General features: G+C 46.0%; 1 protein-coding gene and 1 long non-coding RNA gene across 2 annotated transcripts; both read left to right on the forward strand.

The window, feature by feature from the left end:
* The first annotated feature begins 890 nt into the window (after positions 1 to 890).
* Positions 891 to 19,358, forward strand: mkrn1 (makorin, ring finger protein, 1). Its single transcript, XM_085138446.1, has 8 exons — positions 891 to 1,015; positions 1,634 to 1,765; positions 10,608 to 10,789; positions 11,091 to 11,314; positions 13,683 to 13,897; positions 14,519 to 14,629; positions 15,058 to 15,202; positions 18,796 to 19,358. The coding sequence occupies exons 1-8, from the start codon at positions 942 to 944 to the stop codon at positions 19,006 to 19,008; spliced, it is 1,296 nt and encodes a 431-aa protein (XP_084994572.1). The 5' UTR covers positions 891 to 941; the 3' UTR covers positions 19,009 to 19,358.
* LOC146499882 (uncharacterized) lies at positions 1,772 to 9,268 on the forward strand. The gene is made up of 2 exons (XR_014870303.1): positions 1,772 to 8,722; positions 8,824 to 9,268. It is a non-coding gene; the product is annotated as an uncharacterized LOC146499882 (long non-coding RNA).
* Positions 19,359 to 19,443: the final 85 nt, after the last annotated feature.

A 19,443-nucleotide genomic window follows, 5' to 3' on the forward strand; every position in this document is an offset into this window, starting at 1 on the left:
AAGCTGTGACAAAGGTGATTTCTGTTGCAGAAAGAGCCACGGGTGTGTTCATCTGTGAGATCTGCTGTGGACAATAAACCACGACCCTCCCACCAGTCCACACATGTGAATGAATCACACCTCAGTGCATCCTGTCACTTTGTACACCACAACATATATTTGTCCTTTTATATTTACATTCATACCTATAACTCTATATTTATCTATTTATCTATCAATAAATCTGTTTCTACGCTCATTTTATGTGAGCGCTTGATGTTCGTTGTATATTTCCTGCTATGACGACTAAATTTCCCTCTGGGATTAATAAGGTTTCTTCTTCTTTATATTGTTTATTGGCGGTTGGCAAACAGCAAAATGGTGCATTAGCGCCACCAACTGATCGATTCTGATTCTGGTATCTGCCAAAGGGGGGGCTACTTTGATGAGTCAAAAGCTTAGAAGATATTTTGGTCCATAAGTTGATTTCATGATTTCTTTTTTTTTTTTTTTTGCGTATTTGTACCATGCTTTCATTTCAGAGGGCAATGAGACGTTAAACTGCATAATTTTCTGCATAATTTTCAATAAAAAACCTCTAAACCTTTTGCAGTTAAATTAATAATCAGACAGATACAAATATTTGATGGAACTTTCCGAGCCTGGTTCATCTTCATGATTAATAGAAATGACGCTTGCTTCGACGGATCCTGATTATTATTATTATTATTATTATTATTATTATTATTATTATTATTATTATTATTATTATTATACGGTTGAACATCTAACCCATTGCGGGTCTGCTCCTCAGTGTGCCAACGGTGCCGCGTAGTGGACGGCGGTCTGCACGGAGACGGGTTTTCGGTGAACTTCGGCTTAAATTGTCCACAATCGAAAGATGCCGAGCTCGAGCGAAACTGTCCGGAACATCCGGCTGTAGCTTCTCAACATAAACAGCAATGGCGGAGGCAGCAGCAGCGTCAACGGCGGCTTCAGCAGTAACAGGCGGTTGGACAAAACACGTAACCTGCAGGTAGGACAAGACAATAGAACCAGCACGTTCAGACGGCGATCGCACACCGGGCCGTTTGACGCCAGAATAACGCTGCCAGGGCAGCTTGTGAGGGATTGACGGGAATGTCTTTCAAGGGTCCGCTCAGCTGTTCGCGGAGCTAGCTGTAATGTTGTCATGTTCGCTGTGTTGTGGTCACACAGCAGCCTGGTTTGCTAGTTTAGCCGCCGTCCTGCTAGCTACGCTTTCAACAGTCGGATCGGCAGCGCTGAACTGTAAAGCTAGTGTCACACAGCTGCCCCTCGACGGAAGCTCTAAGCTAGTCTCAGCTAGCAGTTCTCACTAGTTTCACATTCAAACCAACAAATTAATCTGCGTTTAAACCAGCGGCTTTAACTAGTTGTTGCCTTTCGGTGTCATATCATCTGCTAGGTTCACATCCGGACCAAGCTAGCGCCGCGGTCCCTTAAACACGACCGCGATGGCGTTATGAGAATGAAAGTACAAGATGACATCGACACGCGTTTGATTTGCCTACATCCAAGTGACTGGCTGGCTGCTTTTTAACGTCGATATTGGGCTCTAAAAGGAAACTGTTTCATGTGTTAAGTAAACTTTGATTTCCGTTTGTATTTCCAGATATTTCATGCACGGTCTGTGCAAAGAAGGGGAGAACTGTCGATATTCCCATGACCTGACCAGCAGCAAACCTGCCAGCATGATTTGCAAATTCTTTCAGAAGGGAAACTGCGCGTTTGGGGACCGTTGCAGGTAAAGACTGAACTGACACCAGAACAGGAATGTGCACCTGAGCGAAACCGAGCTTGTATGTCCGCGCTGCGATGCAGCGGCCCTGCAACGTGTTTTCAGCTGAGAGCTGAGCTGCTTTCTAAAAGTGGCAGCATAGCGGGTTTGCTAGCAGGGCTTCTCGGAAGTGTCCCCCTCAAGTAGCTGTGACACCCGAGACTGCGCCTTAATGTCAACATGCTGTTGGTCTGTGTGTGTGGCAGCTTTATGTGGGTCAGAATCACACATGAGGACCTGCTGTTTTACTCTCCTGGATGAACTCTTGTATTTAAAACGACTGCCTGGGTCATGCTGTGTATTTTACACGGTGGGACTCTCAGATTAGTAGGATGACAGTTTCAGAACATGCATGGACAAATTTAATTAAAATCTGACGCAGTATGATATGTTTGGAGTTTATCTTGTAGAAGGACTTGTGGCAGTTCTAAGGGTGTTTTAATTTAAATGTTAGTGAATATTTTTTTATTTATACATAACATAATACGTACAAGCATTCGATTATTTATATTGACCATTGAAGATGGTGAATTTTCCAATTCCCAGCGTTCTGATTGCTTTAGATTGAATAAGTTATTATTTATTGTTACTGTTGCAGAAAGAATGAAAGGTGCGCGGCTCTTCATCGGTTTAGCAGCTAAATATAAACAAAATGTACAACAATATAAAAATGTTTCCAGGCACTTTTCTTCGGTTCTTCTCAGTTTTAATGAAAATACAGTTGTACAGATCAAAACCTTTGTTAACAAGATGAAGATTGTTTTAGTACACAGCATGTTTGTATTATATTAATAAACAACAACATGTATACATACTAACGAGGCTCAAACATGCAGAGGTGTTTTTGAAAAGTGGATTAGGCTCCCAGTCGAGTCCTTGTAGAGCCAGTGTCGGCTCCAGTTAGTCTTAGCTGGTGAGTCAGTCTGAGGACCCCAGCAGCAGCTTTAATAGCATTTTTGCCTTTATGAAATCCTCAGTTTGCCATATAGTACTGAGTTACTGTTGTGTGTGTTGTTGTTATTAAGTCACATTCATCCATACCTGTGATTGAGCTGCACCCTGGAGGTGCTCTCTTATTTTGGAGGCTCCACAGGCCTTCGCACCCTGCATTGAGAGTCCAGAGAAAGCCTCTCGCTGTGGGGGTTTATTAAGCTTGAGTTCCCTGGGCTCTATCTATTGTGATGCACTCTGTTTTGTTCCTTCACTGTGTCTGTCTCTCTGCTGCTTTCTCTTCTGCGGCCCCCAGGGCCAGACAGGGTGCACTGCAGCCTGCATGGCAATTGCATAATGCTCCATCTCTGTGTCTCTGTTTCTCTGTTGCTGGGTTCCCCAGGTTCACTGTGCTGCAGCTCCCTCCTCTCATTTCTTTATGCATTGCCTCAGCTCAGCGCCCTCCCCTCCCCACTTATTCAACACTCCACAGTCTAGGAATAGTCTGGTTGTGCTGTGAGCTCGTCTGACAGAAAGGAGAAAAACCATCAAGGGGAGAAAAAGATGCATAAAGTAACAAAAGCAGCAAATGTGCTGGTAATTAAGATTTACTCAGTAAATGATTAAGAAAGCACCAGGAAAGCACGATGATGCCATATTGAGCTCACACTGAGTCACGGTGCACGATTTGTACCTGATGCATGCAGTTGTTCAGAGACAGGCAGGACTGAGTTTATGCAATTCTGAACACAGGTAACAGGAGAGCCACAGGGACGTTTTAACACCAACACATTATGGAAGGGAGAGTGTGTGTGAGAGCTAAAGGTTTACAAATAGCCTCACCTGAAATGTGGCTGCTTTCATTCAAAGTCATGTTTACCATGTGATCTCTGTTCCAGTGATAATGAAGCAATAATGTAATGAAGAGTTTTAGATCTCGCTGTAGAAGTCGCTCTCTGCAGTTTTACTTCTTGCTCTTGCAAAGGCCAGATGATGTTACAGGGAGGCAAATGTTTGGGTGCACAGTAGAGAGTATGCCTGCTGTGTCTGTGCATGGAGCTCCAGCTGCACAGCAGAAAGGCCCCCACAGGCTTACATATGTCGCCCAGTGGATAGCTGGCTCCCTTTACTTAACCCCCTGAGACCTGAGCTCTTCCATGGCATACATTTTGAATTTCTCTTTGATATTTGGACATATTGGGACGCGATGAATGTAAAAACCAAGAATTACCAGATTTATATTTTTTAATTTTTTTTTTAACCTGATTTTTGTATCTAAGAAAAATGAGCAGCAGAGCAAAGTTTAGTATTTTGGTCTAGACAACCCAAAATGTGATGTCCACATATGTGGACGCCAGGAGGTTAAAGAACCACAAAGCTCAGATTATCTCAAGAACATGAATAAAATCCTTCATGAGAGCTCTTATCCCTCAGCCATCACCATCCTGGATGCTGCTAAGTTAAAGACAATCATATCCAATTTAACCTTTGATGTACAATGTTTACTCCGTTGGTATTTGCATTAATGGGGACTTGTGCAAAATAGATTTGTTTGCCAGCTGCTGCCACTGTATCTAAGGAGGTGGAGCAGGTCATCTACTGATGGACTGGTGGTTCAATCCCTGGCTCCCCCAGTCTATATGCCAAATAGCCTTTGTTAGACATTAACCCCAGTTTGCTCTCCGTTGCCTCCATCAGAGTATGAATATTAGCTAGAAAGCACTTAAAGCATAGAAGAAAGTGCTTGTGTGGGATGAAGCTCCCGGAGAGTAAAGTGCTGTATAAGAATCAGCCCATTTAACTTTTTCTTTTTGTTAGCTTGACGCTCGTTTTTTTGCACTGAGAGAAATCCTCCTGAGTTTAGTTTCAGTCTTTTACTGCTGCAACGACATTAAGAGTCTGATTCTGTGTCGCTGCCATCAAATTTAAACGATTATTACTGTTCATTGCTCAACTTAAAAATGTGATATTTCTTCTATATCTATTGTGAAGAAAATATGATTTGGGTATCTAGGTTGACGGCATCCTAACATTGTTACTGCTGTTGTAAAAGGCTGATGGAGTAGCAGGCGGGCAGCAGCGTCAACAAGTTTCAGTGATTCTTGAGATAAGGGACCAAACATGTCCGGCAGATAAAACCTAATTTGGTGGGTTTTCTGCAGACAGTCCCAGTTTGTCAGGTCTGTTCTCCCACCACGTGTGACCAGGATGGGAGAATGAGATAAACTATACTGCCAGAAGGATTCGTCTCCTTCACTGACATCCTGTTCTTAATCTATAGGCTTTAACCCTTTAAAGCCGGTCAGAGCCGCACGCTCTGTTTTGCGTAACTATTTTTAAATCCCGGTAGCTCTGCAACCACGTGAGCTAGCGCAATAATTTTGTTTTGCATATGAAACCGGAGGAGTTGTACTTACATCTTATGCCATCAGCTTGTCCTCGGTCACAGTTTCCTTCCACATATAGTTTTGTAAAAACTGCATAAAAAGCACTTGCAGCAACAAAAACATAATATTCCAGAAACACGCTTTGCTGATCCGATCAGCTGTTTGTAACACTTCCTACGTTGGAATAGACGTCAGCGCGAACTATCGCATGTCCGCCATGACCTGCCCGAAACCGGAAGTGACGTCATTTTCGCGGAAATGTAGTTTTTTTTTTTTACCATCAAGGCCTCATGAGCCTATACTGGTGTTTTTAAAAGTTATGTTTGACTTTCTGACTTTCTGTGTGGTTTCTGGGATGCTTAGGACTCATATTGCTGCTGGAAATAGTTTATTTTGATGCAGATGCTGCTTTTTTGCAAATTTGCATTATAATATTTATTTTTGTTTTTCCTGCAGTGTATAAAAATTGGTGTATTTCAAAAATAAAACTATGAAGACACTCAAAATAAATTTCCTGTGGTGGGAAACTATTTTGTGCAACTTTTTTGTATTTACAGTTTTGAGGGATAAGCCTCTTAAATTTCTCTAACTAGAAATATATGTTAAAAAAACAAAAACGATTTTACATTTATTTGTAGTTTATTGCACTTTTTTTGCAATTTATGTAATTACTATGGACTTAATGCAGACATATTATTAAAATCTGGGCTGTAATGGTTGTATTGATGTATAGCAACTTGAAATGCTCCCAAAAATGGCTCCACAGCATGTAAACATATAATATAAGCTCTGGCGGACTTGGTTCTATGGTAGGTCTTAAAGGGTTAATGTCGACCCTCCCTTTGCAACCATAACAGAAACAATTTTTGACTGTTCTTCCAGAAGCGAGGTCGGACGCTGATGTTTGACGAGAAGGCCTGGATCGCAGTCTGCGCTTTTTAATTCATTGCAAAGGTGTTTTATCGGGTTGAGGTCAGGTTTCTGTGCAGGCCAGTCAAGTTCTTCTGCACCGAACTCGTTAATCCACGTCTTTATGGAGCGTTCTTCGTGCACAGTCATGCTGGAACATAAAGGGCTCGTCTCCAAACTGTTCCTGCAAAGTTAGAAGCATGAAATTGTCCAGAGTTCCTGTCACTAAGGGACCAAGCCCCTTACCAAAACAACCCCTTACCATTCCTCACTGCGGAGAACACATCTCCATACGTGGAAACACGTGTTTTACACCACTGCATTGCACTTGTAATGTGATGCTGTTGCCCTATCAGCCCCTTTCCATGAAACTCTCTGTGCACGGTTCTTGGGTTAATCTGAAGACCATAAGAAGTTTGGAGGTCTGCAGTGACTGACTCAGGAGGTTTGTGACCTCTGCACCCTATTTGCCCCAGTGTGCCCCGACGCCTCTTATTTATTTATTTATTTATTTATTTATTCCCCTTTTAAATGGCCTACAACCAGGGCTAACGCTAGGAGGTTAATCTGTGGGTTGAACCTAATCAATAATTTCAAAAAAGGTTTAAATTAATGAAGTATTTAGTTATGTATTTCATTAATTAAATCAGCTGTTTACTTATTAGACAGTTTAATTGAACACTACACCGTCTGAGAAACGATGATGTGATTAGTAACAGACAGAAGCACAGGCGTATAGATGAGTTTAGGGCTGGGTCATATCATACCGTTCACAGTGATACCGGTGTAATTCTGGGTAACGATAAGAAAATGAAATATGGCGATAGAATATGGGTAAAACGCGCATGCTCAGTGCCTTTGTTTACATACGCACATGGCGGCGACGCAGAATGAGAAGAGCGAAATGAATGAATGAAACGATGAACCTGAACTGGTTTGTAAAAATGCTGCAGCTTCACTGGTGGAACTGGTTTAGCTTTCGTCAGATACACAACAAAGCACTATTTTTGGTAGCGCATGCTAGCGGGCCGTCGTTATTACCGTGTTGTTTGGAAAATACGGCACTTAAAATCAATCCTTTGATTTTCCTGAAAGTCGACAGAGCCCCTTATAATCCCGTGTGCCTTATGTATGAACTCTGGTTGTGTTTACTGACCTCGAAACGATTTTATGTACACGGCGCTCGAAAATCTGTCAGATGTTTCAGTACGACTTTGCTAAGCTACGAAGCCGCACCGCTTGATGGATTGTCGGAGCATTACGGCTATCGTAGGCGGAGCCTCGCGGAGTGATACGTACTGTGCTTCAACATAATGTTACCGTATTGTGTGTGTATAACCTCTTTTTAAGTTGTGTGGATATTACACATGGTTATGCTGCATACATGCATATAATGCATGGCGCCGAGTTTGGCAGCCTCGTCGCGAGCTCCTCCTCCTTTTTGTGTTTAATTTTACTTTTTATTTTTTCACGAGTAGCACATGTCTCCTTGTGTACGACCGACAAACCTTACTGGATATAAAAGACGGACTTTCTCATCACTTTCCGGAGTTCAAGTTTTGCAACACAGACCCCCCCCCATTCATCTTACCTGAGACATCTTTGTTCTCTGGCCCTGGAGGCCGCGAACGCCGACGCAGAGGGAGAAGATCTGGCGTTCTGGTTCGACTGAGGCGGCGCACTAACAGACCACTGTTACCCAGTTTATTACTGGCTAATGTGCAGCCTCTGGAGAACAAGCTGTGCGAGCTTCGGGCACGGATCTCATTCCAGCGAGAGATGCGGGACTGCTGCGTGATCTGCCTCACAGAAACCTGGCTATCGGACAAGGTACCGGACTCCGCCATACAACTACGGGGTTCTCCGTGCACCGCGCGGTCACAGGAGCTTACTGGGAAAAGCAGTGGTGTGTGTTTCATGATCAACAACAGCTGGTGTGATTATGCGAACGTGCACCCGGTCAAATCCTTCTGCTCACCGTGACCTGGAGTACCTGATGATTAAGTGCCGGCCATTCTGGCTACCGAGGGAATTCACAGCAGTGATTATTACGGCTGTTTACAAGCCGACACTGACCGAGCACTCAGGGAACGGTACAGCGCGATCAGCAGTGAGGAAACCGCACGCCCAGAGGCGGCGTTTATCACGACCGGAGACTTTAATAAAGGAAACCTGAAGAAAGTTTCACCAAAACTCCACCAACACATTTCAACACTCGTGGAAACCGGCTACTTCACCACTGCTACACTTTCCAGGATGCGTACAAAGCCCTCCCCTGTGCCCCATTCGGCCAATCAGACCGCTCCATCCTGCTCCTGCCCGCCTACAGGCAGAAGCTAAAACAGGAAGCTCCAACCCTGAGGGCGGTGCACCGTTGGACAGACCAATCGGAGTCCACGCTGCGGGACTGTTTTGATCACGCCGACTGGGAAATGTTTCACGTGGCTGCTAATGACATCGACGAGTCCACAGACTCAGTCTGCGGATTCATCAGGAAACGCGTGGAAGATGTCGTCCCACCCAGAACAGTTGATGGAAAGGAAATTGAAAGGAGCTGATAGTGGACTTCTGGAGGTGCAGAGAAGTACACGCCCCCATCACCATCAACGGCGCTGCTGTGGAGAGAGTGAGCAGCTTCCGCTTCCTTGGTGTACATCTGGCTGAGGATCTTACGTGGTCAGGACACACAAACAAAACAGTGAAGAAGACGCAGCAGCGCCTCTTCTTCCTCAGGAGACTGAAAAGATTCGGCATGAGCCCCCGCATCCTCAGGACCTTCTACTGCTGTGCCACTGAGAGCATCCTCACTGGATGCATCACCACCTGGTACGGCAACAGCACCGCTTACAACAGCAAAGCTCTCCAGAGAGTTGTGCAGTGCTCTGAACGGATAATTGGAGGTGAGCTTCCCTCCAGGACATCTACAGGAAGCGGTGCCTGAGGAAAGCTGGGAGGATCATCGAGGACTCCAGTCACCCAGCCATAAACTGTTCAGACTGCTTCCATCAGGAGGTTCTGCAGCATCCGGTCCTGAACCAGCAGACTGAGAGAAGCTTTTTCCACCAGGCCGTCAGACTGCTGAACACTTCATAGACACCTCACCTCCACTACTGGAACTTCAACATTATGCACTCCACACTGTATATAAATGCCACTGTTTTGCACATGTCTCAACCAACTCTGTATATTTTATTTTATTGTTTACTCTATTTAATTTGTAAAATATGTACACACACACACACGTTTTACGTTATTGTATTTTTGCACGACTCTGCTGCTTGTGAAGCTCGCACACAAGAATTTCACATCACATGTGCTGCACCAGTGTACCTGCACATGTGATGTGACAATAAAAGTCATTTGATTTGCTGAGGATATGTCGGCTAATTTCCACAGGAAATGCCTTTTGGTTAAACTGTCAGCAAAGAATTTGCATTTGCACTGTTACATTTTTATATAACTTTAATGCACTTAAAAAAGCTGCTTGTTTAAGTGAAAATACATAGATTTTTTTTTTTTTTTGCACTAATAAAGTTCAGGAGACTATTTTGTCTCGTGTCAAATATATCGTCAGTTATCTCGTTATCGCAAATTTTCAAATGTATATGGTGATAAATATTGTTGGTCATATCGCCCTGCTCTAGATGAGTTTGTCCTGTAAAGAGGCTCATGCAGCTCTCAAACGGCTGAAGTCGTGACAGCATCTTTATCAGCAGCAGCTGGGATCATCACCTCAAAGATAAGAGCTTCACTCCAGAGCTTCTCCGCTGCAATCGAGATTCCTGAACTTTGGAAACTTGTTGTTTTGGACTGGAAAAACTTTTGGACAGAAGCCGTTTTAGTTCCTGTTTGCACCTTTTTTACTCATATTACTAGCACTTTAAGTTGTATAACTTGATATTTTTTATTCTGACTATCCCATTAAGTAATATTTAAAATACATTCGGTTATTTTCAAATTGACGTTTCCTGGATGATTATCTAATTTGCTGTGGGCCGAGACGACAGGCTGATCCTCACAGGTGGGCGGAGCAGGTGAGCTACTGGATCCTAGAACAGCAGGTTTGTCCACAGGAAGCGGAGATGAGAGAATAAAATAATCTTTGACTAATCAAAGACAAATCGGCAGATTAGTCGGCAACCAAAATCATTTTAGTTGTAGCCCTACTGACCACTTTGTGGAGATTTGCAGATTAGACTCTTGCACAGGTGACCTCCCATCACGGTACCGTGCTAGAACCCGTTCTTTCACAGATGTTTGTGGAAGCAGTCTGCAGGCCTGGCTGCTTGATTTTATCCACCTGTGACTCCAAACGTGATGGAACACCTGAATTGAATTATGTGAATGACTAAACCTGGTGTATTGTTATTAAGCTCCTCCACCTGGGGCAGCGACTCGTCCCAGACTCAGAGTGGGTGCTCCACCCTCAGATGAATGCATCAGGAACAAGTTGGAGTTTAGTCTTGTCCATACTACGAGGAGCCGGGACTGAACCAACTTCCTGATTAATGTAACAAGAAGCGATGTGTTGTTTGTATGCTGCTACATTGTAACAGTCCTGTTGTGACGTTGTTGTTCTGCAGGTTTGAACACTCTAAACCAGTCAAGAACGAGGAACTGCCAGCCTCCCAGACGCTGCCGCTCGCCTCCGTCTCGCTGCCCAGTCCAGCAGATCCTGAGCCCAGTGGGCCGACGCCTGGACCAGTGGTGCCTGACTGGGTCAATGCTGCAGAGTTTGTTCCAGGACAGCCCTACTGTGGACGTGGTGAGCAGTCAGGGTTGATAACATCACGACGCCTGCTAATGCTGATGCTTTTGCTGTTATGGGGGAAACATCTTAATTATGCACACATGCTGTCACATCGATGTTTTGTTTTGTGTGTGCGGCACTCAGCCTGCCAGCCTGTGAGGGTTGAGCTCCAGGAACAACTATGAACGAGCAAAGCATGTGAAGCTCAAAATGCTCCACTTTAATGATGCTGTGCTCCATCTGAAAACGCAGAGGTTGTTAAGTGTGTCTGTGTGTGTGTGTGTGTGTGTGTGTGTGTGTGTGTGTCTGTGTGCAGCTGAGCCAGCGACTGTGGAGAGCACAGTCCCTCTCATCGAGGAGCTCGACCGTGATCCTGCGCTGGACAACGAAGATTTGAGGAAGCAGCTCTGTCCGTATGCGGCTGTTGGAGAGTGCCGCTATGGAATCAACTGTGCTTATCTCCATGGCGATGTGTGTGACATGTGTGGCCTCCAGGTGCTCCACCCCTCTGACAACACTCAGCGCTCAGAGCATACCAAGGTAACGTTACAGCACAGCCGTCACCGTCTCTGCAATCATGTTATTGCACAAACTCGATGATGGAAACCAAAAACCTTTGAGATGCACCTTAAACCTTTAAGGCCATCGGAGCGTGCACGCTTCATTTTACGTAACGATTTTAAAATCCTGGTGGAATTGCAACCACACAGGCTCGTGCAATTATTATTATTATTATTTTGCATGTGAAACTGGAGCAGTTGTACTTATGTAACATGGATCCAGCTTGTCCGGCTCACAGTTTCCTTCCACAAGCGGCAAAAATTGTGTAAAAAGCGCTGACAACAACAAAAACATTACAATCCAGAAACATCTGATCAGCTGTTCATAGCACTTCCTACGTTAGAATAAATGTCAGCGCGAACTATCACGTCTGCCATTACCTGCAAAACTGGAAGTGTCATTTTTCATGGGAAACGTAGTTTTTTCCCTACAGGGTGTTTTTAAAAGACTTTGTGCCTCTGTGTGGTTTCATGGAGGCTTAGAGCTGAAGCTGCACTGTTGGAAATCCTTTATTTAGATGCTGTTTTTGTTTTGTTTTTTTGCAAATTGTGCAAAAAATAATATTTATTTTCATTTTTCCCGCAGTTGATAAAAATTAGTGTATAATGCAATTATTATTATTTATTTTGCATGTAACAGTTTTGAGGGACGTCCCTCTGACGCTTCTCTAACTAGAAATATGTGCAAAAACAAAGATTTTCAATTTTTTTGTAGTTTATTGCACTTTTTTGCAATTTATGTCGTTACTGTGGGCTTAATGCAAACATATTATTAAAATCTGGGACATAACGGTTGTACAGTAGCTTGAAATGCTCCTAAATATGGCAGCATGTAAAAACATAGATACGCTCTGGTTCTGTGCTGGGCTTTAACCCTTTAAAGCCGGTCAGAGCAGCACGCTCTGTTTTGTGTAACTATTTTTAAATCCCGGTAGCTCTGCAACCACGTGAGCTAGCGCAATAATGTTTTTTGCATATGAAACTGGAGGAGTTGTACTTACATCTTATGCCATCAGCTTGTCCTCGGTCACAGTTTCCTTCCACATATAACTTTGCAAAAACTGCATAAAAAGCACTTGCAGCAACAAAAACATAATATTCCAGAAACACGCTTTGCTGATCTGATCAGCTGTTTGTAACACTTCCTACTTAGAACAGACGTTAGCGCGAACTATCGCATGTCCTCCATGACCTGCCCGAAACCGGAAGTGACGTCATTTTTCGGAAATGTAGTTTTTTACCATCAGGGCCTCATGAGCCTATACTGGTGTTTTTAAAATCTTTGACTTTATGACTTTCTGTGTGGTTTCTGGGATGCTTAGGACTCATATTGCACTGCTGGAAATAGTTTATTTTGATGCATATGCTGCTTTTTTGCAAATTTGCATTATAATATTTATTTTTGTTTTTCCTGCAGTATATAAAAATTGGTGTATTTCAAAAATAAAACTATGAAGACACTCAAAATAAATTTCCTGTGGTGGGAAACTATTTTGTGCAACTTTTTTGTATTTACAGTTTTGAGGGATAAGCCTCTTAAATTTCTCTAACTAGAAATATATGTTAAAAAAACAAAAACGATTTTCAATTTCGTTTTTGTGGGGTGAGGTGTTCCAGGCATGTCCCACCGGGAGGAGGCCCCGGGGCAGACCCAGGACACGCTGGAGAGATTATATCTCTCGGCTGGCCTGGGAACGCCTTGGTGTTCCCCCGGATGAGCTGGAGGAGGTGGCTGGGGAGAGGGAGGTCTGGGCCTCTTTGCTTAGGCTGCTGCCCCCGCGACCCGGCCCCGGATAAAGCGGATGAAGATGGATGGATGGATGGATGGATTTTCAATTTTTTTGTAGTTTATTGCACTTTTTTGCAATTTATGTAATTACTATGCACTTAATGCAGACATATTATTAAAATCTGGGCTGTTATGGTTGTATTGATGTATATCAACTTGAAATGCTCCCAAAAATGGCTCCACAGCATGTAAACATATAATATAAGCTCTGGTGGACTTGGTTCTATGGTAGGTCTTAAAGGTTTAAAGGGGACATTTCACTGACTATAGGTGGGCATATATGTGTTTGAAACTTGTTTCCAGTTGGTCCCCTCCACCCTGGAAAACGAACACTTCAGAGAAATCATTAAAATCCCAGACTCGCACATTCGTGCCCATGAGTGTGTGTAAATGCAGCCGTGGATTTCTTTTATCTGTCAGTGTTCCTCCTGCCTGAATGCAGTCTGACAAACAACACCACCCAGTTTGCAAGAAGCTGATTAAAGCCAGAAATGTTGTGCATGCAGTGAAGGCCTCTGTGTTGATTCCTCAGCTTACTGAAGATCGTTCCCTGTTTCAGGCATGCATTGAAGCCCATGAGAAAGACATGGAGATATCATTTGCCATCCAGCGCAGCAAGGACATGATGTGCGGCGTGTGCATGGAGGTGGTGTTTGAGAAGGTCAACCTTAGCGAGCGCCGCTTTGGCATCCTCTCCAACTGCAACCACTGCTACTGTCTGAAGTGCATTCGCAAGTGGAGGAGTGCCAAGCAGTTTGAGAGCAAAATCATCAAGTAAGTGCTTCAGTCTGTCGCTGCCTTGGAACGAAGGACAAAGTGGAAGTGACGGGTGTGGAGAGAGAGTCGGCTGGTCAGGGTGGACAGTTCCAGCCTTTGTAAATGGTTCTTTAGGCACTTTTCTCCTCTACCTGAGCGCTCAAAGCATTTATACAACTTGCCTCATTGAGCGTGAGGATCAAACTGAGATGAGCTGCTCCACCTCCTGAGCTCCAACCAACACACCCGAGTGTCTACTCTTTTAAAAGCTCTTTGAATATCTGTAGCTGCAGAAAGTGGAATGCAAAACGATGCTTATAGAAAACATCAGGTTCATTGCAGATGTGTCAAGAAAACACACATCAGCTCTTTCAATACGACTCTAGCCGAGGTCTTTGACCGCTAACCCGGCTCTCAGGGGGTGGAGCAGGTTGTCTGATGGTTTGATCCCCAGCTGTTCTAGTGTGAGTGCATGCTTGGTTGTTAGAGGAACTTGCTGTGTTTTATTCAGTTCCATTCTATTTATATAAATAATAATCACAACAATAGTCACTTAAAGCCATTTTATATTGTCAGATAATGACCCCAACAAATATGAGACGGGGTCAAAACAAAAATAATTTTTCTTTTTTGGCGCAGGTCTTGTCCAGAGTGTCGAATCACATCCAACTTTGTCATCCCGAGTGAGTACTGGGTGGAAGATAAGGACGACAAGCAGAAACTCATCCAGAAATACAAAGACGGCATGGGGTAGGGTTTGCATGACACGCCCACACACTCAGTAAAGAGCATCGCTGCTGCAACAAGGCGTCGCACCATCTCATGTATACACAACATATTGTGTAGTGTGGGAAACGGTGACACAAAGTTGTTGTTCGTCTTTAGTTTTACTAAACTAAACGAGAATGGAGCAGGAGCAGGACTGAATCTTTAAAAGGCAGGTTTCATAACTAAGCCTCTGCAGCTGGCCGATGACAGCAAGTTAACTCCTGCAGGAAGAAGAAGGCAGATTTTTGAATAGGAAGCTGTGATCACTCACAGCAGCGGGATGGTGAGTGCACAGTGTTGGGGAGTCATGATCGGAAACTGAAACACATCCGTCAGCAAGGATTAGCTTTCCTGGTGCGAGCCATCGAGACGGCGTCTTTACTCTCTGGTTTGCTCTTTGCCTTCTCCAGAAGTAAACCATGCCGATACTTCGATGAGGGTCGTGGGACGTGCCCCTTTGGCTCAAACTGCTTCTACAAGCACGCCTTTCCTGACGGGCGGCTGGAGGAAGCTCAGCCTCAGCGAAGACAGACTGGATCCAACAGCAGGAACCGGGTAACTTTTTCTGAACTTTTCCATATCATAGCTGGACAGGAGAGTGTGTTTATCTCCTGCTGTGGACACCCACTGCAAGTGTGTGGTGTGGGGGGGTGGGGGAGATGGGGCACGAGCAGTAGGTGTGTTGTAGAGAAGAAAAACTTTCAGCATTGGATTAGCAACTCCTCCCAGATCAATTTCAGCTCGTAGGAGTGTGAAAGGTCACGAGACGAGAAGAGTGAACACAGAGCACCGTCTCAGCTATAAGATGCAGCGGCTCAGTTAGTGTTCGTACGCTACAACCACTGTCGAGGGAGGGAGGGAGGAAGGAAGGGAGGAAGGGAAGAAGGAAGGGAGGAAGCGAACAAGGGAGGGAGGGAGGAAGGAAGGGATGGAGGGAGGGAGGGAGGGAGGAAGGAAGGGAGGGAGGGAGGGAGGAAGGGATGGAGGGAGGGAGGGAGGGAGGAAGGAAGGGATGGAGGGAGGGAGGAAGGAAGGGATGGAGGGAGGGAGGGAGGGAGAAGGAGGGAGGGAGGAAGGAAGGGAGGGAGGGAGAAGGAGGGAGGGAGGAAGGAAGGAAGGGATGGAGGGAGGGAGGGAGGGAAGGAGGGAGGAAGGAAGGGATGGAGGAAGGGAGGGAGGGAGGGAGGAAGGAAGGGATGGAGGGAAGGAGGAAGGGAGGGAGGAAGGAAGGGAGGGAGGGAGGGAGGGAGGAAGGGAGGGAGGGAGGGTTGACTCGAGGTGTAGCTGGAAGGAAGGAAGCGAGGAAGGAAGGAAGGGAGGGTTGACTCGAGGTGTGGAAGGAAGGAAAGAAGGAAGGAAGGGTTGACTCGAGGTGTAGCTGGAAGGAAGGAAGGAAAGAAGGAAGGAAGGGTTGACTCGAGGTGTAGCTGGAAGGAAGGAAGGAAGGAAGGGTTGACTCGAGGTGTAGCTGGAAGGAAGGAAGGAAGGAAGGGTTGACTCGAGGTGTAGCTGGAAGGAAGGAAGGAAGGAAGGGTTGACTCGAGGTGTAGCTGGAAGGAAGGAAGGGTTGACTCGAGGTGTAGCTGGAAGGAAGGAAGGAAGGGTTGACTCGAGGTGTAGCTGGAAGGAAGGAAGGAAGGAAGGGTTGACTCGAGGTGTAGCTGGAAGGAAGGAAGGAAGAAAGGAAGGGTTGACTCGAGGTGTAGCTGGAAGGAAGGAAGGAAGGGTTGACTCGAGGTGTAGCTGGAAGGAAGGAAGGAAGGAAGGGTTGACTCGAGGTGTAGCTGGAAGGAAGGAAGGAAGGAAGGGTTGACTCGAGGTGTAGCTGGAAGGAAGGAAGGAAGGAAGGGTTGACTCGAGGTGTAGCTGGAAGGAAGGAAGGAAGAAAGGAAGGGTTGACTCGAGGTGTAGCTGGAAGGAAGGAAGGAAGGGTTGACTCGAGGTGTAGCTGGAAGGAAGGAAGGAAGGAAGGGTTGACTCGAGGTGTAGCTGGAAGGAAGGAAAGAAGGAAGGAAGGGTTGACTCGAGGTGTAGCTGGAAGGAAGGAAAGAAGGAAGGAAGGGTTGACTCGAGGTGTAGCTGGAAGGAAGGAAGGAAGGGTTGACTCGAGGTGTAGCTGGAAGGAAGGAAGGAAGGAAAGAAGGAAGGAAGGGTTGACTCGATGTGTAGCTGGAAGGAAGGAAGGAAGGAAGGGTTGACTCGAGGTGTAGCTGGAAGGAAGGAAGGAAGGAAGGGAGGAAGGGTTGACTCGAGGTGTAGCTGGAAGGAAGGAAGGAAGGAAAGAAGGAAGGAAGGGTTGACTCGAGGTGTAGCTGGAAGGAAGGAAGGAAGGAAGGGTTGACTCGAGGTGTAGCTGGAAGGAAGGAAGGAAGGAAGGAAGGGTTGACTCGAGGTGTAGCTGGAAGGAAGGAAGGAAGGAAGGGTTGACTCGAGGTGTAGCTGGAAGGAAGGAAGGAAGGAAGGGTTGACTCGAGGTGTAGCTGGAAGGAAGGAAGGAAGGAAGGGTTGACTCGAGGTGTAGCTGGAAGGAAGGAAGCGAGGAAGGAAGGAAGGGAGGGTTGACTCGAGGTGTGGAAGGAAGGAAAGAAGGAAGGAAGGGTTGACTCGAGGTGTAGCTGGAAGGAAGGAAGGAAAGAAGGAAGGAAGGGTTGACTCGAGGTGTAGCTGGAAGGAAGGAAGGAAGGAAGGGTTGACTCGAGGTGTAGCTGGAAGGAAGGAAGGAAGGAAGGGTTGACTCGAGGTGTAGCTGGAAGGAAGGAAGGAAGGAAGGGTTGACTCGAGGTGTAGCTGGAAGGAAGGAAGGGTTGACTCGAGGTGTAGCTGGAAGGAAGGAAGGAAGGGTTGACTCGAGGTGTAGCTGGAAGGAAGGAAGGAAGGAAGGGTTGACTCGAGGTGTAGCTGGAAGGAAGGAAGGAAGAAAGGAAGGGTTGACTCGAGGTGTAGCTGGAAGGAAGGAAGGAAGGGTTGACTCGAGGTGTAGCTGGAAGGAAGGAAGGAAGGAAGGGTTGACTCGAGGTGTAGCTGGAAGGAAGGAAGGAAGGAAGGGTTGACTCGAGGTGTAGCTGGAAGGAAGGAAGGGTTGACTCGAGGTGTAGCTGGAAGGAAGGAAGGAAGGAAGGGTTGACTCGAGGTGTAGCTGGAAGGAAGGAAGGAAGGAAGGAAGGGTTGACTCGAGGTGTAGCTGGAAGGAAGGAAGGAAGGGTTGACTCGAGGTGTAGCTGGAAGGAAGGAAGGAAGGAAGGGTTGACTCGAGGTGTAGCTGGAAGGAAGGAAAGAAGGAAGGAAGGGTTGACTCGAGGTGTAGCTGGAAGGAAGGAAAGAAGGAAGGAAGGGTTGACTCGAGGTGTAGCTGGAAGGAAGGAAGGAAGGAAGGGTTGACTCGAGGTGTAGCTGGAAGGAAGGAAAGAAGGAAGGAAGGGTTGACTCGAGGTGTAGCTGGAAGGAAGGAAAGAAGGAAGGAAGGGTTGACTCGAGGTGTAGCTGGAAGGAAGGAAGGAAGGGTTGACTCGAGGTGTAGCTGGAAGGAAGGAAGGAAGGAAAGAAGGAAGGAAGGGTTGACTCGATGTGTAGCTGGAAGGAAGGAAGGAAGGAAGGGTTGACTCGAGGTGTAGCTGGAAGGAAGGAAGGAAGGAAGGGAGGAAGGGTTGACTCGAGGTGTAGCTGGAAGGAAGGAAGGAAGGAAAGAAGGAAGGAAGGGTTGACTCGAGGTGTAGCTGGAAGGAAGGAAGGAAGGAAGGGTTGACTCGAGGTGTAGCTGGAAGGAAGGAAGGAAGGAAGGAAGGGTTGACTCGAGGTGTAGCTGGAAGGAAGGAAGGAAGGAAGGGTTGACTCGAGGTGTAGCTGGAAGGAAGGAAGGAAGGAAGGGTTGACTCGAGGTGTAGCTGGAAGGAAGGAAGGAAGGAAGGGTTGACTCGAGGTGTAGCTGGAAGGCAACGTTGGTGCAGGAAACATTAGAAGTGAAATAAAAACACGAGAACGTGTCCACACACTGTGTCCACACGCTGTGTCCACGCTGTGTCCACGCTGTGTCCACGCTGTGTCCCCACGCTGTGTGTCCACGCTGTGTGTCCACGCTGTGTGTCCACGCTGTGTGTCCACGCTGTTAAAAGCACAAATGTGTTTCGTTGTTTTCTTGCGGTTCCTTTCAGAACTCGAGGCGAACGCCGCTGTGGGACATCCTCGACGAGCGGGAAAGCACCGACTCCTTCGACAACGAGGACGAGGAGATGGTAACGTTCGAGCTCAGCGACATGCTCCTCATGCTGCTCGCCGCGGGAACCGACGACGAGGTGACCGACTCAGAGGACGAGTGGGACTTGTTTCACGAGGAGCTGGACGATTTCTATGAGATTTACCTATAGCAGCCCCGACCGCCGGCGCCCTACGTCCACCCTCTGCCCCTCACCTCCCCGTATATACTAGACACTAGAATGGACTGTCTTGTGCGAGTGATGGACAGTAGCTTTCCCTCCACCCCTGTATTGTGGCAGTGCCTTTAAGCAGGCCATTAATAATGAACTTCTAAAATATTTAAAAAACAAAAAAAAGGAAAAACCAACAAGTCAGTGCACTCGTGCTAAACATTTTCTAGACATTTATTCTTGTGAGTCTTTCTCGTGTGGTTCATGTTAAAAGGAAATGATAAAAGAACTCGGTATAAAATTTAACAAAGCTTATAACTTTCTTCAAATAATAAAAATTGTCAAGTTTATTTGTGGGCGAGGGTTTGACTTCTTATCTAGCCAGGTGTTTGTACATAATCCCGACTTTACAGATGCACTCGAGCTTACTCGGCA

Source organism: Neolamprologus multifasciatus, chromosome 17 (assembly GCF_963576455.1).
Source record: "Neolamprologus multifasciatus chromosome 17, fNeoMul1.2, whole genome shotgun sequence".
NCBI lineage: Eukaryota > Metazoa > Chordata > Actinopteri > Cichliformes > Cichlidae > Neolamprologus > Neolamprologus multifasciatus.

Coding starts and splice junctions, on each gene's coding strand:
- mkrn1 (XM_085138446.1), top strand. CDS start 942: ATGGCGGAGGCAGCAGCAGCGTCAACGGCGGCTTCAGCAGTAACAGGC. Junction 1,766..10,607: donor GCGTTTGGGGACCGTTGCAG/GTAAAGACTGAA, acceptor GTTGTTCTGCAG/GTTTGAACACTCTAAACCAG. Junction 13,898..14,518: donor TTTGAGAGCAAAATCATCAA/GTAAGTGCTTCA, acceptor TTTTTGGCGCAG/GTCTTGTCCAGAGTGTCGAA.